Source organism: Lagopus muta, chromosome 2 (genome assembly GCF_023343835.1).
Source record: "Lagopus muta isolate bLagMut1 chromosome 2, bLagMut1 primary, whole genome shotgun sequence".
Classification (NCBI taxonomy): Eukaryota; Metazoa; Chordata; class Aves; order Galliformes; family Phasianidae; genus Lagopus; species Lagopus muta.
In genome coordinates, this window is record NC_064434.1 from 73094575 (window position 1) to 73117424 (window position 22850).

At 35.2% G+C, this 22850-nt stretch overlaps 1 protein-coding gene across 6 annotated transcripts in view; it reads left to right on the forward strand.

Annotated features, from left to right (window-relative positions):
* RYR2 (ryanodine receptor 2) overlaps window positions 1–22850 on the forward strand; it is a 342228-nt gene that overhangs the window by 191407 nt on the left and 127971 nt on the right. For all 6 annotated transcript variants that reach the window (XM_048936711.1, XM_048936713.1, XM_048936712.1 and 3 more), the window contains 9 exons: window positions 1719–1802; window positions 2144–2303; window positions 9589–9736; window positions 15691–15899; window positions 17833–18007; window positions 19874–20082; window positions 20932–21284; window positions 21675–21789; window positions 22081–22241. In XM_048936711.1, the coding sequence (XP_048792668.1) occupies window positions 1719–1802; window positions 2144–2303; window positions 9589–9736; window positions 15691–15899; window positions 17833–18007; window positions 19874–20082; window positions 20932–21284; window positions 21675–21789; window positions 22081–22241 (1614 nt within the window). The remainder of the gene's footprint in view (window positions 1–1718; window positions 1803–2143; window positions 2304–9588; window positions 9737–15690; window positions 15900–17832; window positions 18008–19873; window positions 20083–20931; window positions 21285–21674; window positions 21790–22080; window positions 22242–22850) is intronic.

Genomic DNA, 22850 nt, shown 5'->3' on the forward strand with positions numbered 1-22850 from the left:
CACTGGGCACCACATGCAGCTAACAATGGCCTGGCTTGTGTCAGAAATAGTATGTACAGCAGGTCTAAGGAAGAGGTGGTTTTCCTGTACTGATCTCTTGTGAGGCTGCAGCTTGAATACTGTGTATAGTTTTGGGCTCCTCCCTGCAGGAAAGGCATTGAAGTCCTGCAGTGTGTCTAAATAAGGGCAGTGAAGCTGTCAAAGATCAGGATCAGAGGACTTAGCAAGAGTGAGTGAGGGAACTGGAGTCGTCCAGCCTAGAGAAAAGTAGATTCAGAGGAGACCAGATCACTTGCTACAACTACCTCCGAAGAAGGTTATAATGTGGTGAAAGTCAGTCTCTTCCCAAATGCATCAAGCAATCAGATGGAAGGAAAAAGTTTCAAGTTGCATCAGGGGAGGGTTAAGTTGGATACTGGGAAAAATTGTGAAGGATGGACTACTGTGGTGTGAACCCCATATTGTAACAGTTCTTGAAGAGCTGCTGTCTGTGGAAAGCCCACGTAGGATCAGTTTGGGAATACCAGCATCTGGTGGGAGGAAGCTCACACTGGAGCAGGGGAAAAGAGTGATTGTGAAGGTGTAGCAGATGACGAAGTATTATGAACAGACCTCAACCTCCATTCTCCTTTCTCCTGTACTGCTCAGAAGGAGGAGGGAGAAGATGGATGTAGGAAGAAGTTGTTTTTAGTTTGCTTTTAGTCTGTTAGTCACAGGTACTAAGTCTCTCTCTGCTGAATTCTGTTTTACCCCATGATAGTAATTGGTGAGTAATCTCCCCATCTTTATTTCAACCCTTGAACACTTTTTGTCTTTTGAGGAGGCAGAGAGAGAATGGTGTGGTGGAGTTCAGCTTCTCATCAGTGTAAGAACACCATGACAATTTATTTTTGGACATGACTAACAGTGAGCTATTTCTGTCTCTGTGTGTATTGCCATAGAACAGTAATATGCATTACGGGATGAGCAGTTAGATGTGTGAGTTTCATGAAGCTCTGCAGCTGGAATTCTAGAAAATTTTAGTAGGATGTTAATAGTTGTATTGAAATCTTGCACCTTTTTACAGTGTATTTACTTCTGTACTACATAGCACACTGAATCTATCTTAAACCTTTTTCTTTGAAGTGCGTTAGTATCAGATATCCATATTAAGTATTATGATGGCTGTTTTGCTGTAATGCTTGGAGTGTATTTTGCTGTCAGGTCTTTTTTTTTAATAGTGTGACCTAACGAAAACCAGATCCAATTAAAATCCTAGAATAACATCATCTCTTTCTGAAGATACATTCCAAGAATAACAATTGACGTTTCCTGTCTTTTCTCTTTTCATCAGCTTAGGAGTAAATAATGTAACATAAAAAAGTTTTGATTTGCAACAATATAACACATATATAAACCATAGGAATAGCTATGTAAAGCAGAAATATGTATTTGAAGGACAGGGAATCTTTTAACTGCGGCCTTGTAAAGATGGCAGACTATATGATGATTACATGTTGAAATAATCTCATATTTTTACTAAAATGTTTGAGAACACCTTGTGGCATTTTCTTACCACCATAAAGGATATTACCTATACAAATGGATGGTGTTGATTTTTCATGTTATTTTGTCGTTCTGTAGGTCTCATTTATTTGTTGTATGGTGTCGTTTACATACCTGGCAACTCTGGATATAGAAACATTGGCAGTAATTTGTCTGTGATTCTTGTGTTCTAGAACCCTGCTGGCGTTAGGCTGCCATGTTGGAATTGCTGATGAACGTGCTGAAGAAAAAGTGAAAAAAATGAAACTTCCAAAGAAGTAAGTTGAAATTTAACTGCATTTTTTTTGTTAGGCACTATGACTATAGCAAATTGGGTTTGATTTTGTGTAGCTATTTTTGTAGAAAATTGGGTATATATGTATGCATTTATAGGTGATTAGAAATTTATATGTACCTATGCTTATATTTTTCCTTTTAGATACTTACAATCATCAAGATACAATTACCTTAAAGAAAAAATAACATGTCAGTACAGTATTATTATTTACATTAGAAGACAAATTATTGATGTGTTGCACGCATATAGCTTCTTTACTTTTGCAGTTTCTATTTACTTTTATTTACTGCAAAATAACTTCAAGTTCTCTGTTTTTGACAGCTACCAGTTGTTGAGTGGATATAAGCCTGCTCCCATGGATCTGAGCTTCATCAAACTGACCCCCTCTCAAGAAGCTATGGTGGATAAACTAGCGGAGAATGCTCACAATGTATGGGCAAGAGACCGAATCAGGCAAGGCTGGACCTATGGTATCCAGCAGGTCAGTGCCATTTTCAGTTACTTGAAAAATCACTTATCTATTGAGATATTTTATTGTTAAATGGGAGGAATGGGTACGTAAAAGCAGGAAGAAACAACTAATGAATGCTAGTCTGTCAGTCAAGAGAGAAAATATATTTACTTAAACAATCCTGCTAAATTTTCTAGCGATATGAGAATTTTATTAGCAGAACAAACAAAGAAAAATTGGTCGTGTACTCTTGTATTCTATCTAAACCTCATGGTGAGAAAATTGCATGCAGGAAGTTAATACGCAGTGTGATTTCTGAAAAGACAATATTGACTTTCAGTAGGGGGATCATTTAAATAATTGTTATCAGTCCTGGAATTTGAATGTATTTGCTTATCCAGCAAAAGCAGAATGTAAACTTCTGGTAATCACTTTGCTGACATATTTCTGGCAAGGGCTACATTTAACTGAAAACAGATAAATCAGTCTTCAAGTCCCAGTCCTTTACTTCTCTTGTTTCAGTGAGTAGGAGAGCTATATGGTAGATATTAGAATGTGTTTTAAGGGGAAGGAATAAAAATTTAGCATGATGGATTGTTGACAACAAAACACAGTCTTTGTTTTCCTTTAAAAACCATATTTTTACTGTGACTAATTTATTGTTTTTTGAGATAGCTGCTATATCAGTTTTCCCTTAGAAGTCATATTTTATATTCTTCTTGTGATTATTTTTGAGTGTTATACAGGGAGAGGTATTGTTTCTTCTGCTTATAAGTATGTGGCAGCATATCACAGTGAAATACACCCTACTGGGGGGGGGGGAAAAAAAGAGGTTTCCTGGATTTGCACTGGCTATATTTTCACCAAAAATGAAAACACTCTTTTATAGGTAAACTCTGTTTTCCACCCACATACAGTGTTTTACTTTTGTCAAAAATTCTATTTATGCATTTCGATTCAGCACACTTGAGACTTTCTGAGACAGAAAACATTTTAACATTTTGAGAGATTCTGTTTGCAAAACTTTTCCATAAAAGAAATCTGATTTTATATATTTTAAGGTACTTGCTTCAACTGATCACAGTTGAAGCATACTGACAAAACTACCTATACTGACATAAAAGTACCTTTATGTGACAAAATATATGCCACAAGACATTTCAGCATTGTCCATGTTCTGTATTTGTGTTTAGGCAGACAATGAGTCAATGTTTGTCTTTGCAGACTGGAATGTGCATAATATTCTCTACTATACAGATATTGAAGAGTTTTTGGTTGTTGTACAACTCTTCTGCTTAAAATAGGATTAAATTCATTCCTATTTCTGCATCTTTAAAAAAGGCAAGGTGACTCTTTGAAGTGCTGTTAGCATTCTTGATAGAATATTAGTACTGAGAAGTGTTTAAAGTGACAATTTTCTCCTCTGTTGTCAGCTAGTCAGAGCACATTAATTCATATTGATCCCACTGTGTTAATCCTGTGTTTATGGAGGCACTGCACAATTTGCTTCTAGAAAGAGAATCTGCCTTTCTCCAAATGCTCAAAATAAGTATGTTTGATACATTAGAAATGCACTTAGTAATTCACACCATGCCTCTTGTAATTTTTTTAACAACCAGGTCACGCTCTAAAAGAAATCCTTCTGCTCTAAATCTTTAGTGTAGCTATATATGATCAATATTGAACAGTTCTACCCTATCAGAACAAAGACAGTTACAGGCATTCAAAGAAGAGCCCAGATAATTTTAAAAATTAGAAGGTTAACAGCCTGTGAACATTATCTCATTTAGGATTGGAAAGCTGATTAATTGGGGTTACAGTTTTACAATCTTGCATACTTCTGTTTTGAATAACCTAATTTATTTTGAATCTGACACATTCAAACTGAAGGCTTTTGCATGTTGAGGGGGGTGCTGCTGATGAGCATTTACTGCAGTGGTGCTGTGAGCTGTGTCATAGTTACAGTTTCAACTGGTTGTTAAAAGCAAAAGGATCTTAGGCATGTTTGTGAACTTTAGGAAGCAGATTAACAAGATTAACGGCATACTCCACTCCCCTATGCTTGGAAGATAAATTACAGTAGTCTTATGTATGGGTAAGCAGGTAGATGATGTCCTTGAAAACTACTGATATCGTGTTCTGTGGAAGGGGGTATTTTTGCTGATTTGCTCTTAATTCTTTTTCTCTTTTCAAATAGTGAAGTTTGCTTTCTTCTACAGAAATGACAGAGAACTGAATTCCAAAAGTGCATACAATGTCCAGATATCAAATGTCATTTATATCATTCATTAGAAGTAAAAAATGAAGAGCAAAATAGCAAACTGCCTCTTTCTGGGTGCAGTGCAAATATGTTTCTCTTTCAGTTGATGTACATACAACATGCTAGCTGCTATCAACGCTGCTCTGTGCTTTTTCTTGTCTCCAGCAAGGGTTTATTTAAGGCTACATCTTGGTCATCCCATAAAATTACTGTGATGTGTTACAGTACTGTAATAAAATAACACGATGGTATGCTGTATAATACTATAAACTGATCACACAGGGCTGTGAAGCAGTTTTCTAAGGAAAAGAAACTTACAGAAGTTTAAAAGTAGATGGAGAAATCACTGGAAAATACGTTATATGGATTAGATGATCTGGTAGGTCTGTTCCATCATGAGTCTGTTGTGATTTGGGGATTATAAAATATGAAAAATAAAGAGATACTGTGAAGTAGTTCATATTTAACTCACTTTTTTCTGTTATATAAATCTTAGGGGAAAACGCCTTCCAAGTTCCACACACTTTCTTCCTCTGAATCCACCACTGCTTGTCAGGAATTTTTTTATTTGCTGCCATTTGTGCTACACTGTGCAGTGTTTTTGTTCTGCTGCTGCAGAGCCAGCCAGCAGAGGGAGTACAAGTTAACTAATAAATCCTGTTCTCAGCACTGTACTGACAACTATGGTGACACTGATCACAAAGAAGTGTTTTTCAGTAGGACAGAGTAGCTGTATGGATTTTGACATTAGTTCTTCTTATTGTAATTCTCTGACTACCTAATTTATTTCATTGATAAGACATTTTCCGTAACAGGCTGATTGAAAAACAGCATTAAAGAATAAAAATGTGCATGTGTAACTTCTTATAGTCATAAATACGAATATATAAATCTTCATAGTTGTATGGAAAACATTCAGAACTCATGTAGATTTATCCATGAGCTTACAGTATGGGTTGACTTTCCTAAGACTGCTATTGGGTATACAGGAGCAACTCAACATTTATAAAAGTAAAGCAGAAAGGGAAAGAAAAGAGAAAAGCTCAGAGATCAGAAAACAAATAAAAACAAATTTAAAGCTGTCCTCTCCCACTTCCTGAATATATGATTTTTAAGTCCCCACAATGATTCTGGGGGGGTCATATCTAAAAATTCTGACTTTAACAATTGGTTGTAAAAATCAGAAACCTAAAAAATTCTTCCCACTGTATGAAGCCGCTTAAAAATGTTATCCTTGTCCTGGGGCAATTAATCAGGATGATGTTGTCAACTCAGTTTCCTCTTTGATGCAAATTGCAATGTAAAAGATCATTCTTTTTAAGTCAGGATATTACTTTCTTTAGATTTCTCTAGAAGATATGTGAATTCACTGTTTGATTTGGAGTTGGTCTTCCCAAGATATCTTGTTCTGCAACAAAGAGAAGTGCGTTTTTGCTAGAAGAAATAGATGTATGGGGAAAAATTGCAAGTTCAAAGCATGTCTCTTGTTTTGTCATTGAAGGTACCTGAAGAGGCATCTTGTCTTTTGTGTTACATCATTTTCAAATTTTACATTATTTATAATGAAGCATTAGTTCTTTCCGTTTATAATAAGGGCACATCCTCCCAGGCATTCTGTATGGGTACGGTCCTCAGTGAGGGTGATAGAAGCTGTTCTACTCGCAAGGATACACACACTTCTAAGAGAACAGAGCTGAGCTTCTAGAATGCCAGTTTAGTAACACAAGTTCCTCTTTGGGTAGATACATTTAGGGTATTTTTTTTTTTTTTTTTTTTTTTAGCATTGGCATGAATGTGGTTTTGTGAGGACTGTATAGTGCTTTTGGGTTCTAATAACACTGAGGCTTGAAATGACTTAATAAGTACCAAGACTTAATTATTTTTCTCCTTTTTCTCCTATGAAGTTTTTTTTTTAAAGTTATTATTTCAGGGTTTATGGTTAAAGGTGAACTGTCTTGATAAATGCAGAGAAGCAGACCACTGTATAGGCAGATAAGAAGTGTATGATGCACATAAATGATCCAGTTTACAGTGTATATACCTCACATCCACACACTGGCTTACTGAGCTGCATTTCTGACAGGCTGCTGACAAGTTCACCAGTAGCAGTTATTGTTGCAGTTGCTCAAAAATCTTTATGGAGGTGCAAGATCCGCAGACATGATAGCAAATTGCAGCTATGAAGTGAGGGCTTCTAATGGTGCAAACAAAGCTTGGAAAGTAACTACGTATCTGTCTCTCACTTGAATATGTGGTGAAATGCATTGAGCTTATTCTTGTAATTTAACAGGTGTCATTAAGGGAACAAAATCATTTAAATACCACACAGAATATTTACCTATACAGCTCTAATTCTTTGAATCATGAAAATAACGATCTCATAAAATTATAGTCTTTTTTTTCCCCCAAACTCTTCCAAAAAACTTTTCCCGAACTCTTGACAGTCTCATTTTATATGTTTTTGTGTCTTTTTGCACCTTTTATTCTGATGATCTGGACTGTATGGACTCTGCCACTGTTTGTCTTTAATATGACATCTGTTTTTGCGAGCTGCAGTTTGCCCTAAATTAGTTATCTACACATCATGTACTCATATTCGGTTATTAAATGAATGAAGTTCTGCACTTCCCAGTGTGTTTCCTCTGTGAAACATTTTGCATCAGCATTCATTACCTTGCAGTTTTAAGTCTATGTACATGTTGCCAGTGTACTGAAAAAATCCATCACTTTTAGTTAATGAGCTTTCTTGATGACTTCATTGTTACCGTAAGAAGCTCAATCACTGTGTAGGATCCATTCTCTTCATTTGCTGCACTTAATCTACAGGAGTTCAGAAGATCATAAGTACCAAAGATTGTGATGAGTATAACAGTTCTTAGTTCAATGGTAAATATAACATTCAACATATAGATGTACAAAATTTGAATAGAAAATAAAGAGGAAAATTATTAAAAGAATAATCCCTACTAATATTCATACTTCAAGAAGCTGCCAGAGTTGTGAATTGTTGAAAAAGATCACAATGTTATATAAGCTTAGATGTAAAGAAGAGAATCTATAAAATTGAGTGTGTTTAATATTTGTGATTTCTTCCTGCTTTCTTTTTGCTTACTATAAGTTTGTGCTTAGGCATTTTGAAGGAGCTGGTGCTATGTTTTGTTGTCATACATTGTTATCCGCTGATTGCCCATACGTTAATGTGAATTAATTATGGTTATGGTAACTACCAGGTCATTATTCTAATTGCACTCTATATCATAGATAAGAAGTGTTATAAATGTTTTTCTAGTTATTTCTGATTCATATTCTTAAAGAAAGTTTTTCATAATGCCTTTTTGAGCAGAGTGCTTCAGAGGAAACTTATTTTTTCTTTTATAACCTTTCCGAGACCAATAATTAAGACCATGGTGCTCCACCTCCAATGTTCATGTGTATATTCCTTTATCAGGGAAGTAATAATTGCTTACAACATTTACATAAACACTTTTTGGTCCTTTCTGTTTTGTAAGCATCCCTTTTCCAGATCTACCAAATGAAATATTGGAAAAAGGGGAATGTCAACTTAAAACTGTTTTGAATGAGCACAGAAAGAAGTCCCCTTAAATTATTTATCTGTTCACCCTGACATTTTTAATCCCATTAAATATAACTAGAACTGGTATGGCATAGTGCTTAGAAATAATACATTGCTAAAGACACTATCTTCTTGTTTGCTTTTCAGCACACAAGTAGTGTCTATCCTATGATGTTTCTTTACCAAGAATGAAATTCACAGTTAGAAGATTTCATCAAGCATTCTGTGATAACTGCACTTCAGTATTTACTCACCATAATGAACCCAAAGGCAGATAGCCTTGTATCTAAGCATTACAAAGAGAACACAAGATGTCTGAAAGTATTTTTCAAAACAGATAAATCATTATCTCCGTGCAAATACAGGTGGAATGAAGACCACATACATTCTTAACAATAGAACTGTAATGATATGAAAGATGGAAGGTACTACAGGCACTGTTTCCTGAAAGAAATAGACAATATTTTTGCAGTTCTCAATAAGTCCAACCAAGCGTAGATTTCTCCATATATGTTTGGTCTTTGTATCCAAGTAAACAATTATTTTTGACATATCTAATTAAAAAAAAAAAAACCAAAACAAAAAAAGACATTACAAATAACATAGCTATTTGTATAGTTTCTGTCAGGACATGAAAATAAATTATAGACATGTGAACAATTGTATTAGTCACTAAAAATGTTGTAAGTCATGCATGTAATCCAGTAAAACAGTGTTTTCAAATAGAATAATTTTGAACTGAGGAAAACCTAATCCCTATTAGTTAATAAACCTAAAATGCAAATTTCAAATTTTACTAGTATAGTAATTTCAGTTGGAGGTTAGTTTGTTAATTACCTATTATAAAAGTTCTGCAGAACATAAAAACATTAAGCATATCCTTATAAGAACCTTTATTTTGGAAAAGTAAATATTTAACTTACAAAGGCATGAGTTTATTTTCTGTTTTATTGTTTATTAAATAGTATTGTGTATGTTTATATTTTAAAAGTTTAGATTTTATTTTGTTTATATCTTGTTTATCTTTTTTGTTTTGTTTTATATCTTGTTTTGTTCTATAATCAAAACCAAACCCTATATATTTGTGCTAATACTTTCTCTCTGAGCTTTTATGAGGTACTGACTTCTTGTGGTAGCTGCTTCTTAAATAGCGAATAAAAGATAATTTGTTCGGCTTTTCGCTCACTGCAGTCTTTGCATTTCTCCATGTTCTTGTTTTCGTTTGTTTTCCTCTAAGCAATTTCTTTAATGGAAAGCAGCATAAGCCATTTCCTTCTTATTTGTATTATTTGGTTTTTGAGTAAATTCACAGTTGTTACTAATTTCTAGGCCATTGCAACTTCTTAGTGTCCTTACTGTATATAAATATCGTGATGGCAGTTGGTATAAATAGTGATTTTTATACTACTGCTGTAGTACAATTTTATATATATGAGAAGGTACAGTTCCTGGAATTGAATTGATTTTTTGTACTTATGCAGGATGTGAAAAATCGACGAAATCCTCGCCTTGTACCTTATGCCCTTTTGGATGATCGAACAAAGAAGTCAAACAAAGACAGCCTTCGGGAAGCAGTCCGCACCCTTCTAGGCTATGGGTACAACCTGGAAGCTCCTGACCAAGATCATGGTGAGTAATTTCGTTGTTCCGCTCTTTCTCTTTCAAAAAGAGAAAATATTCTACTTTGCTACTTGATTTCTTGGCCCAGTGGAACAATCTAAACATTTTTAGTGCCTCCAAAGTGGTACGATTTCTTTGTAATTCAGTAATTCACTTTTATTCACGGGTGGCTTTTTTTTTTTAATGTATTTTTGACTTCTAAGAAGAATCAATTAAAGGATAAGTAAATGAAATTAGAATTCTGAATGCCATAGAATACAAAAAATCAAGGAAGCGTGTATGCCATCTCAATATAAGATCTTACGCCAGGAAAATAATGTGTTAAATATGAGCATAAATACTTGAAGTGTCCAGTCCAAAATCAAGTTTTTAACAAAATCCTTTTTTGTTAGTACTAGCTTTTCTCTTTCAAGGCAGAATTAGATGATCATACGTGAGATTAATGGACTTTAATTTTTTGTTTCTGCAGTTCAAGTAGTAAAGAATTCTGCAGTTAGCGTACAATCCTCTATTTAAACACCTAAATCTAAAACATGAAAATTTCCAAGATATCTGTATAAACCAAATTTTATTTATTTCAAACTGAACATCTATAGAATTGGATAGTCTATACAGCATTTAAGCTCTCATGATTTTCTTAAGTCTTCAAAATTGAATAGACTCTAAATAAACTTTAAATCACTTCTTGGCGATGTTTTGTTTGAATTTGCACCAGTGAAGTGCAGCGTAGTTAAAATATACCATTGATAACCAGGTCAGTATTTTCAGCAGATACAGTCTGAGGTAGAGATGTCCTGGTAAGAAAAATAAATACAAACTTAATAATAATTTAAGAAACAAATGCACAATATTCACTTCCATTACTGCAGAATATTAAACCTTAAGTAAAATAGTTCAACAGACAACGTACAGTGCAACAATAAAGTGCAAATAGGACAGACAATCTACAGTTTTGCCTTTTAAAAACTTTTCTATCTTGCTGAGATCAAGTCACAGAAAGGATTAAGTCAGAAGGATATTCTTGACACTCTGTAGTCATTCTGGAATGCTATACACGTGGAAAGGAAATGGTAGCATTTGTATATTAGGTATTATCCCTCAGAAACTGTATTCTAAAACTATCTTGGGGATATGGAAGTACAGATTAATAAAATCAAAACTGAAATTTACATCTTTGTAATCTCAGCAGTGTGAAAAATTTGAGAAATAGTCGAAACATTATCCTGTCAATATGTTGCTGAATCAGTGGTTCTTTTTTTCATGCTTTTTATAATTCCATTGTTAAATTTGGACCTGTTTGGACCATAGATCTTCAGTAAATACTTTCTGCAGAAGATCTAACTCATCAAAAATGCATATCGGGAACCTGCCTTTCATTTTTTTTCCCTTCCAAAATACATATATTATCTAATTCTCCGCTTTTATGAGAGGTTGATATTAAATTACATTTTTAAGTACAAGCTATTACTATTACCGTGAATGCGTAACAGTGTGCGATTGCTGAACATAATCTGTTGACTTGCAGAGTGTATTGCCTTGGTGGCAAGATGCCATGTCCATTAAATCAGCTTGTGTTTAGTCTGGAGAGTTTAAGGCTGCAACATTGTCTTAATTTTTCCCACTCCTCTTTTGCTAAGAGAAAGATCTTTCAGGAGGGAGAGCAAAACTTCTGCACTGCTGTGAGAAGTTGAGCTGGCTGGTGCAGGAGGTGGTTGACTCTTGCAAAGCTTGATAGAGGATGACAAGGAAAGCATACTCTTTTCCCACAGTCTTCTCCACATTCCACTGAGCAATATCAATCTCCTTAACTTATTTGCAGCTATGTGAACCAAATGTTCCTGTCTTTCCACAGGAATGATTGGGCTAGAAAATCTTTTTTCTTTTTCTTTTTCTTTTTTTTTTTTTTTTTTTTCTGAAACCATGAAGAGGATCCTTGAGCTACCTCAGTATATATGGTTACTAATAAAATGAAAAGAACAAATTTGCAGTCCTTGCATCTGAAAGGTGTCATCAATCCTGTTGCAATATTCCAGGAGGAAAGAACCTGCAGAACAGTGTACTCAAGCAAAGACTGGAATTGCATTCAGTGATAGGTTTTATACTTCTTTGGGAGATTTAAGTTTTACAGATTATGAGCATCTTCTGTAGTACATCACGTCAAAAGAATCCCTTTTCATTAGCCAAAATCCATACTGTAATTAAATATGTAGAGCCATCTAGTGGTGTTCTGTTTTGATGAGAGCATCATGAGAACATTAATCTCCATTAATGAATTTTATTTTTAGCATTGATTTACAGTGCTATGTGGCATAATTTTTACGCTTTATTGTAAATATTACTTACTGGCTACGCACAGCAGCAGTGTGTTAGGAATTATTTAGAGTACAGCAAGCCTTTGGTTACTTAGAATCTAAACAGACAATGAATTTTCACTTGCCATGTTTTATGGTGGTTAATCTCCTGTATAGGGGAAATACTGAGGGTCTCCAAAATTGTTTTAAAACTTTGTTTGCGTAGACCATTGAAGATAAAATTTTACTGCAAGGGGATAATGTGTCAGAGAGTTCAGAGTTGCTTATAGGAAGTACACTGAGCCTGGGACCACGAAGATCAAGAATTTGATGGGTATGATTTTATAGGTTATTGAAGAAAAGATTGGACCCTTGTTGTGGCTGGAAAAAAAAAATAAGAGCGAGGTTCTTAACATTGGATGTCATCCAGAGGGATCTCAACAGACTTGAAAGGTGGGCCCATGTGAACATAATGAGGTTCAACATAGCAAAGTGCAAAGTTTTGCATTGGAGTTGGAGTAATCCTAGGTGCACGTACAGACTGGGAGAAGAAGTCCTTGAGAGTAGCCTTATAGAGAAGGACCTGGGGGTCTTGGCTGATGAAAAATAGAATGTGAGCCAGCAGTGTGCTCTTGCAGCTCAGATGGCCAGCAATATTCCAGGCTCCATCAGAAGAGCAGGGAGTTATTGTCTCTTTCTACCTAGCTCTCCTGAGACCCCATCTAGAGTACTGCATCCAGGTCTGGGGCCCTCAATACACAAAAGATATAGATTTTTTGGAGAGGGTCCAGAGGAGGGCCAAAAAGATGATCAGAGAACTGGAGCACCTCCCCTATAAAGACAGGCTGAGGGAGCTGGGCTTGTTCAATCTGGAGAAGAGAGTACTGTGAGGAGACCTCATTGAGGCCTTTCACTATTTAAAAGAAGATTATAAACAGGAGAGAAATCAACTTTTTACAAGGGTAGACAGGAATAAGACAAGGGGTAATGGTGTTAAGCTCAAGAAGGGAAGGCTTAGATTGGATGTCAGGGGTAAGTTCTTTACTGAGAGTGGAGAGGTGCTAGAACAGGCTCCCCAGAGAGGCTGTGGATGTCCTGTCCCTGGAGGTGTTCAAGGCCAGGCTGGATGGGGCCCTGGGCAACCTGGTCTTGTCCCAGATCTGGAGGTTGGTGGCCCTGCCTGTGGCAGGGGGGTTGAAACTTAATAATCCTTGGGTTCCCTTCCAGTGCAAGTCATTCTATGATTGTATGAACAGGCAGATAGGTGTAGGCAAGTTTGAGTTGATAAAAGATTCCACACAAGGAAGAATTACAGTAAAAAGACTAGGACAATGAATTTTTAAAGGCTGAGCAGGCTTTGAAACCTTGCAGTTGTGTGGGGGATGGTCCAGAATGCTTTAGGCATTCTTTTTTTCTAATCTGAGAAAATCAGAGATATCCTTGGGCTGTGTGACTTGATTAATAGGAAGAAAACTATAAAATACCAGAGAATAGAGTAGCTGAGAGGACTTAGGGGAAAAAAGATAAAACATTATTTCTTTGACTTTTTGAAAATATTTTCATCTTTTTAAAATGTAATTTTTTGTGATTCGAAGCTATGTTATGGCTTGAATTGTCTTGGAAGAAAGGATCAGAACCTGACTGTAGGATGTATAATTAGTAAAGAATAGGAAGGAAAGTTTGGGTGTACTCACAAAGTGTTACTTTTTAGCTATTTTAATCGAAGATGTTACATAAAGAAAATATGTAAAGTAGGGGAAGGCAGAGTACTGAGGGAAAAATTCTGCTATTTCCAGTTTTCTGTTTTTTTCTGTAAACTTGCTGAGTGTGCATTCTGATCCATTAAGGTCACTAGTGTAGATGCAAAACAGCTTTGGCACCAGTACTGTTGTAGGCTACAGTAGCATTGGGGTACTCTACAAGTGATTTTCCTCAGAGGAAACTTTTGGGCTTCTGATTGCAATTGTCTGGGTCTGGCTATTTTCACCCAGGCTTTAAATCTACTTCATTGTCTGCTTATTTAACTCATCCTCTGTGAGCTTTTCCAGACAGTGCCAAAAGCCTTACCAAAGTCCATGCAAAAACATCCACTGCTTTCCCATTATCCACCAAGCTAGTCACCTTGATGTACAAGATTTTACAGATAAGTTAGTCACAATTTAATACCTTACCAGATGCCATGCCATGTCAATATTGGCACTCCTGACTTAATCTGCAAGGGTAGACAGATACTCTGTAATCTTTCTGAATTCCCTGACCTTGCTTTCCACCTCTTATTCATTTCCTTTTCATGTCTGAGTTTGTTTAGGAGCTCTTCTTTCATTCATGCAGGGCTCCTGCTGCCTTCTTGCTGAATGTATGGCATCTTCTAGTTTGAAGAAAGCCTCATTTACTGCTTCTATAGCAGATACCTGTGACAACAGCACCCATGTTGGTCTGTCCATTTGTCTTTACCTGTAAACTCTGAACTGGCTGCTGAATCATCTCAAGGCAGATCTCCATGCTATTCTCCATATAAAGGTTACCTCTTCATCAGCCTGCACAGCCTGCCCTTTCTAAAAGACACGTATCCATCCATCGCATTGTCCCAGCCATGTGGGGTGCTCCTCCGTATCAATCTGATTCCAGTGAGCATCATAACCATGTGACTGCACTCTTTTATAATTTGTCATGCTGCATGCATTAGTGCAGTTATTTGAGATATCCAAGTGTGCTGATTCTCCAGAAGGGGGCAGGAGAGACCTATAAGGCTGTTCTGCAGGCACTATCTGCATGCTAACACTCAAAGAGATTCCACTCGAGCTTTTTTTCTTGATTGCTGCATTCCATCTATTCTACTCACTCTGGGCCCTTGGCTGCCTCCTCACCCCTACTTAGCTTTTTTCTAAGGAATCACATTCTCTCTTGTTTCTAGTCTAGAGCTTTTTCAGCCAGATTAGCCTGCTGTGGCAAAGATATTTTTTGCCACATTTAGTCACATGGATCCTATCTTTTTTAATTACATTTTTATCCCTCAAAAAGGATCCCATGATCATAGAAACTGAAACCTGCTGTCAACAGCAACGAGTTGTTGACCCTCAGAATATTTTGAATCTTCTTCAGGTCCTTCTCCCTCATTGCAAAGAGGACATCACCTGGGCCTTTTGCCACACCCTCCAGATACAATGCTTGATGTATCCCAAATAATTCCTGGCAGTATCACTGTTTTTTGTATGGAAGAACAACAGAGATTAGTAGTTAGAGGGTCAGATGAGCATTGGTAACATATCCATAACATACAAATGTGAGCATCTGGCAAGGACCAAACTGTTCTAGACTCAATGTCTTTGTAACACCTATCTTAACTTGCCTCAGGAGTACTGTGTGAAAATCTGTAGACTATATTTTGAAAAAGAGCAGGCAATCTTTTAAATGTCAGGAATATATGTATTACATTCTTTCATGCCTGAAATTTGGATTACTGTTTCATTGCTTTATTGATGTGATAATCTGCTATTTGTTCCTCAGGATTTTCTTTTGTTACTACTTAATACTTTTCAGCATGCTCTAAAGTCGCAGCCGTATATTTGTGTTGTTTAAGCCGCTTGCATTTTGTCAGTTGGATATAGTAATTTCTGCTTTGGGCTAGAAAATCTTTTTTTCCTTTACCTTTTTATTTTTTAAATCTCACAGCAACAAGACTGGATGTCAGCAATGGGATAATGGAAAAATTCCGGATCTTCCGCACAGAGAAAACTTACGCAGTGAAATCTGGAAAGTGGTACTTTGAGTTTGAGGCAGTTACAGCAGGAGACATGAGAGTTGGCTGGACGAGGCCTGGTTGTCTGCCAGATCAGGAACTTGGCTCAGATGAAGAAGCTTTTGTTTTTGATGGCTTTAAGGTTTGCTTATGTTTATCTATAATAATATGAGTAATTGCAAAAGTCAATTTTACATCTTATTCTATATGCAGTAGCCTCATTTTAATTGCTTTCTTTTCTTTCATCTATGGTCACTGGAATTATTTCTCTGTCTCTTTGAAGGTCTGAGTGGAATATGCAGAAAACCAGAAATGCTTAAATTATAAATTAATGTCATCTAAGGAATTATCAGAATTTATCATTTCCAGAATTCTTTTCACAGCTTGTGAAAAGAATTTCACTAATAAAATGTGTGTAAAGCACTGAAAATCAAATTCAAAATACTGGCAGAGCTGTAATTAGCTATGAATCCTTTCTTTAAATTTCAACTCTACTCTTTCCTCTGTGAGAAATCTCTGTTAGGAAATAACAATCATTAAGATTCTTAACAATAAGTGTCTGAGGCAAACTTTGGTGTGAGTCTTTTTATAGGAATGTGAAGGTTACAAGGAATATGTCTGGTTTTTCATGAAAATCCTTATAATTTAGAATAAACTAATTGGCAATTTTTGTTCCAATTCAACTGCTCATGAACTGATGACAGGATGAAACACAGAATTAAGAGGACATAGGGAATCAAAATATTTTATATGTTACTGATTTTTGTCAGAATAGATTAAATGATATATTGCAACTTTTTATTTCATAATGAAACAGGTGATACCTGTGTCTAAACCGTTTAATTGCCATTAAGACTACTGAAGACACCTGTCTTAATGAAAATGTTTTCTTTTATCTGATATTGGAATTAATTTTTGTTAATTACCATTGCAGTACTTGATAGAAATTAACAGCCTGTTCATGATCAGGTCAAGCTCTCTAACTGTATGTTACTCACGTATTTGGATTATCAATATTTTTTTTCCTTATTCTTGTATTATAGAAGGAGAACTGGAAAACTGTTTTTATAAAATGTCTATGTGGATTAAGTTAGTTAAGACACAGAAATTCAACAGCTAAAGTAGTTGAGTAGTAGTTTGCTTTCTGCGTTTTGTTTTTTGACTTTTAGATCTCAGTCCACAAACATATTTTGTTGTCTCTGATTTTCTGGTGCTTTCTCTGCTTGGTTCAAGAAAAGCTTCATCTTTTACCTTTCCAGAATACACAGGTTTATTAGGATTTTGAGGAAAGATACAGATGATAAAAATCTAGCAGTGATGGAATATATGAATCAGGAAGATGTTTGTTATTAGCAGCTTTGTTGGATGAACATTTATAATAGTTCTTATTAGATGTTCATTTATTTCAATTTCAATCCAAGATCCCAGCTAAGGCTACCAATCCAAAGTCCTGCAGTCTTTGACTTGGTCAGTCGCACAGTGCAGTAATCATGCCCTGATCTATGGTGGTATCTATGAGAAGTGTGGATAGTTCTTCACATCCACAGAATTCCATTCCTGCCAAAATTTGTTATGGCAGCAAATTTAATTTATTTTGTACACACCATTCATAGAATTACACTTAAAGAAGTAACAAAATTTGTTTGGAAGCAGTGAATTTATAGACAACTAAATTAAATAAAACCAGTATTTTTAAATAAGTTCTTGAAAATGCTAGTATTATAATTGATAGCATGTTATTTTCATTGTAAGTCTTTAATGCAGCTTCTGCATAAAAATAAGCTAAGTTCTCACTCGTTACTAAAATACTGAAGTACAGTTTGCCCTGTCAGCTCATGTAGCAATATTTTGCTATACTGACATGAGAGGTGTTTTACAGGAAGTTATTTTTTGGATTTCCATTTTGAAAGTTAACTTGCAGTATTCACAGGCATTGTTTGGGAATGATATACCGTGGAAGTGTTAATTTTAGTGCCATGTTATTGGAGGCAGATAATTATTAGCTGTACCACTGTGTAGGAGAACATGTACATTGTCACTGTTATTTTTTGTTAAAGTCTTCAAATTCCTTTCAGGCACAGCGGTGGCATCAAGGTAATGAGCATTTTGGCCGCTCCTGGTTGGCAGGAGATGTTGTTGGATGCATGGTTGACATGAATGAACACACTATGATGTTCACCTTAAATGGTGAAATCCTGCTTGATGACTCAGGTTCAGAACTTGCATTTAAGGATTTTGAGGTTGGTGATGGTAAGTACTGTAATATGTTGTGCCGTTAATGTAATTTTTGTTTCAACTCCCTTTTGGCTATCTATTTTCAAAAGAAGAAGGAAAATAGTGCTGGTATAATGGGCAAGAGACACTAGAATTCAGTAGATCCAGCCAACGTATTACATCATTAATTATGATAACTTTTAAGGATTGCTGTGTTAAATTGACATTTATTAACTGAAGACACAGTCCCTATTTCATATCTCTGTGTTTTTACTGTATTATGTTCTCACTGTAGTGAGAATTATGATGAGTTGCCCTTATGTAGAAGAAAATTGCTTTAAAACCTAGTTATAGAATTTTAAATGATTTAAATCTTTGATTTGCATTTTTTCAATTCAGAATTTCTCTTGTGTTGTGTACTGTGGATGCAGATCAACTCTTTGAGTCACTCTGCGACACAGTGAAATTATCAGCAGTCACAAGATTCTGAAGATAAATTATTTTGGGTTTTTTCACTCATTTTTCAAATATCTTGTAAACTCATTTTATTAAAAAATATACATATTTATTGTCACCTATTCAGTGTATTTCCATAAACTATAAATAAGTTGATGCAGTGAGAAACAGTAGTACATATATTAGTAGTCTGAGTACTCACTGTTTTTCCCAGGATGCTGAAGATAAAAATCAAGCGTATAATCTCTGCTACTCAGTGTGTTATTACACTAACCTATTCCTTAAAATTAATATCTTCCTTGTCAGTTATTCTGGTAATATGTTAAGTAAGCAAACAGCACTGTTAGATTTTACTGTTATCTCAGCTTTTTCTGTGTGGCCTATCGGACCAGCTTTTGTGTTTTACTCTGTTTGATTGGTGGTGATCATTTGGAAAGCTGTCAGACTAGGTGTGAGGATGAGTAGAGGTGTTTACAGTGAATTTTCCAGCTGTCTTTTATGATCAGACTTTCTGACTCCATTTCACAGAATCATAGATTCACTCAGGTTGGAAAAGACCTTAAAGATCATCAAGTCCAACCCCGATCTACCCGTACTACCCTAACTCTAACAATCCTCTGCTAAATCATGTCCCTGAGCACTACATCCAAATGGTCTTTAAACACATTCAGGAATGGTGACTCAACCACTTCCATGGGGAGCCTATTCCAAAAATAAGTAAAGGAGGTTATTTAAGGACTGCAAAGGAGTCACAGGTGAGATCCCTGTGCTAGAGAAATAATAGGAAAGCAGATGCAGGCAAATGAGAAGTTGATTCAAAAGTAATAACAAACAAGCAACAGAATACAAAATATACCATCACTGAAAAAAAAAAAACAACACCTAATTTCTTTGAAGTAACATCATCATATTGTTAGTTCTAACTAACCAGTATCACGGAGTGGTATGAATTTTTAAAATTAATTAATTTTCTTTTAATCTATAGTATGCTGCTGATGCATTTCTTCCCCCTTCCCCCCCCACTCATGTGACTGTATGAACAGGAAATATTGCTTTGGAAGTAATTTCCAAATAAACCACAACTACTGGAATTTTATGAGTAATATAAAAAATTCTAGATTTGGGAGTGCAGTTGTTAATATTCTAATATCTTAGCAGAGAAGGCTGCTTGATGAAGTGCTCTTAGATTGCTGTGCGGTGAATTGGCAGTTGCATGAAGAGATCAATGGATATTAGCTTTATTTCCAAAATGGTATTTGAGATATGGTACTTAGTGACAAATGGGAGGTGATATGCTACAGGTAACTGCTTGCTTTCATACTGTTTGGATTTATGATTTTTTAAAATTACATTTAATTAATTTGATTAAAATTACATTTAATGGCATTTAAATGCCAGTGAAAAATTATCTGTTTATACAACTCATGTTTTCTTTCTTGTTTTCAGGATTTTTACCTGTGTGCAGCCTGGGTTCATCTCAAGTGGGAAGAATGAACTTTGGAAAAGATGTCAGCACTCTAAAATATTTCACTATCTGTGGATTACAGGAAGGGTATGAACCCTTTGCTGTTAATACAAACAGAGACATTACCATTTGGCTGAGTAAAAGGCTCCCTCAGTTTCTTCCAGTGCCACAAAATCATGAACATATTGAGGTCTGTGATACTTATGAAATGTTTCTAAACACATCTATGAGTCTGTTTTACTTATGTTTCTACTCTTGCACTTCTAGACAAAATTTCTAATTTTGTATGTGTCCCAATACTGTATAAATCTTGCACCTCTTTCAAATTTGTTACATTCAGTGGAATTGATTGATAGTATTTCTTCATCCAAAAAATCTGTCATATGTATAAACATGAGATTCTTAAGAGACAAAATCTAGAAGATGTCCTCAGCAAGATGAGCTCCTTGAGCAATAAGCGAGAAATATATTTGTAAAGGGGTTCCAGAAAGTAAGGGTTTCTGCTCAACAAATACCATGTGTTCTGGTGTATATGCATTATAAAGTGATTTTCTATAACTAATCAGGTTTTACTTCAATAAATATTTTTTAGCTAGTTGTGTCAACGTTTACGTCCCAGTGTTGAACATCTTGATGAAACTGAATTTGTCTTTTAAGTCTATAATGAAATCCTTCTGAAATTGATGAAGTGGCAGCCAAGAAGTATCACCCTTTTGTTTTTAAAAAAAGTCTGTGTTTGTCATGCACGTATACTTTATTAGTTATAATATGTTATTCTTGGATATGTTGGACTTATATTTTAAAGAATTGTGATGCAAATGAACGTTCCCTCTGAAGTGTTTTGTGTTTAATGAAGGAACTCCTTAAAGTATTCATTTCTCCTTGAAAAGGGAGTGCGTAATTACAATGCACTTTACTGTTAACAGTGTATAGTTGCAAACTTTGCATGTCAAAAGTGTTTATTCTAGACACACAAATTGAATACTTAACCTGGGGAAACACATCAGCTTCAAAACAACTACATTTTTACATTTAATAGGTGATGAGAATTGATGGAACCATAGACACTTGTCCTTGCCTGAAGGTTACACAGAAGTCCTTTGGTTCACAGAACAGTAAAACAGAAGTCATGTTTTTTCGGTTAAGTATGCCCATTGAATGTGCTGAGGTGTTCTCCAGAACAGCTGCAGGAGGGCTACCAGGCACTGGTCTTTTTGGCCCAAAGAATGATTTGGAGGATTACGATGCTGATTCTGATTTTGAAGTTTTAATGAAAACTGCTCATGGTCATCTAGCAGCTGACCGGACAGAGAGAGAAAAGGATGCCACAAAACCAGAGTTAAATAACCATAAAGATTTTGTTCAAGAAAAGCCTTCACGTCTTAAACAAAGGTTTGTACTGCACTAGATTTTTTTCGTTTTGTTTTGTTTTCTTGCTCTTGACTGAACAAAATGCCAATTGGATCTGCAGAGATCTTTCCCTAATTCTATCTTATGTTTGAATATAAAGCAGTAAGAGGAAAAACTAACTTTCGTATACATACATTGCTTCATATGCAAGATATAGATTAAAACTAAGCATGAAACTAGTGCTTTTTTGGCTTGTTATTTATTTTTTTTTTCCCCAGCTGTTTGGAACCAATTATTTAGTTTATTGTTGATGCTTTTATGATCATTATATGAAATGCACTATCAAAACAATGTTAGTACAAAAATGCTATGTATATATACTGACCTGTTGAACTTCTCACATATATTTTGATTTTATTTATTTCATTACAGATTTATGCTTAGGAGGACAAAACCAGATTATAGCACGAGCCATTCCGCAAGGCTTACTGAGGATGTACTAGCAGATGATAGGGATGACTATGATTATTTGATGCAAACTTCCACGGTATGGTAACAAAGGATTTCTGTCTTAGCCTTTTGTATAACATGTTCTTTCTTGTAAAAGTTTCAGAAACTAATTTTTTGACAAAAAAATTAATTTAAACATGCCTTTAATGTTTGGTTTGGTTTGACATGACTGTCAATATAAGCCAATTTCCATAGAGAAAACCATAAATTAAGTTGAATCTTGGTTAACTTGAGCATGTTTATCAAATTGTGAATTAAAGTGATCTATCAGTAAACCAAATACTAATATTTACCTTTTTTTTTTTTTTTTTTTTTTTAATATATATAGTACTATTACTCAGTGAGAATATTTCCTGGTCAAGAACCTGCTAATGTTTGGGTAGGCTGGATTACGTCTGACTTTCATCAGTATGACACAAACTTTGACTTGGACAGAGTGCGTACTGTTACAGTAACACTGGGAGATGAAAAAGGAAAGGTCCATGAGAGGTTGGTTACAGTGTTCTTAAAAGGATACTGGTTTTACCATCCTTAAAAGTAATTAACAATTTATAAACTGTAAATCTACTGAATTTAATGTAATTGACTTGATATGGGGCTTTTTTGTTGTTGCTTTTTTTTTTTTTTTCCACTTGCCCTCTTTTAACTTTGGCGTTCTCTCCTACTGCTTGTAGAGAAACAGAGGAATAATGGTCTAATCAAATCAATAGACTCTGAAAAATAGCAGGGTAACGCAACTTTTATATGCAACTATTTACATATTTTATATGTATGAGTCATTCAGACAATGATCCTGTAACTGTTGGTTTTTGAAGAGGTACTAAGTGAAGCAAAATGGCCTTATTTTTGGAATATTTATTTTGATTTTGAGAAAGCAAGAATTAGTATGAGAATGCCTTTCAGCATTTCAACTTGTGTTCTGTATCAGAAACTGTTATGCCTAACACTAAGGAATTTAAACCATTAATTTTCAAAATTAGTTTTGTCTCTTGAAATTTTACAACAGATTTGAGCTCCTTTGTGTTTTGTCATCTTCATTTCAATTATTAAGTCTAAGTTTCATTGAATTTTGTCATCGATTAGGGTGGCTGCACTTTT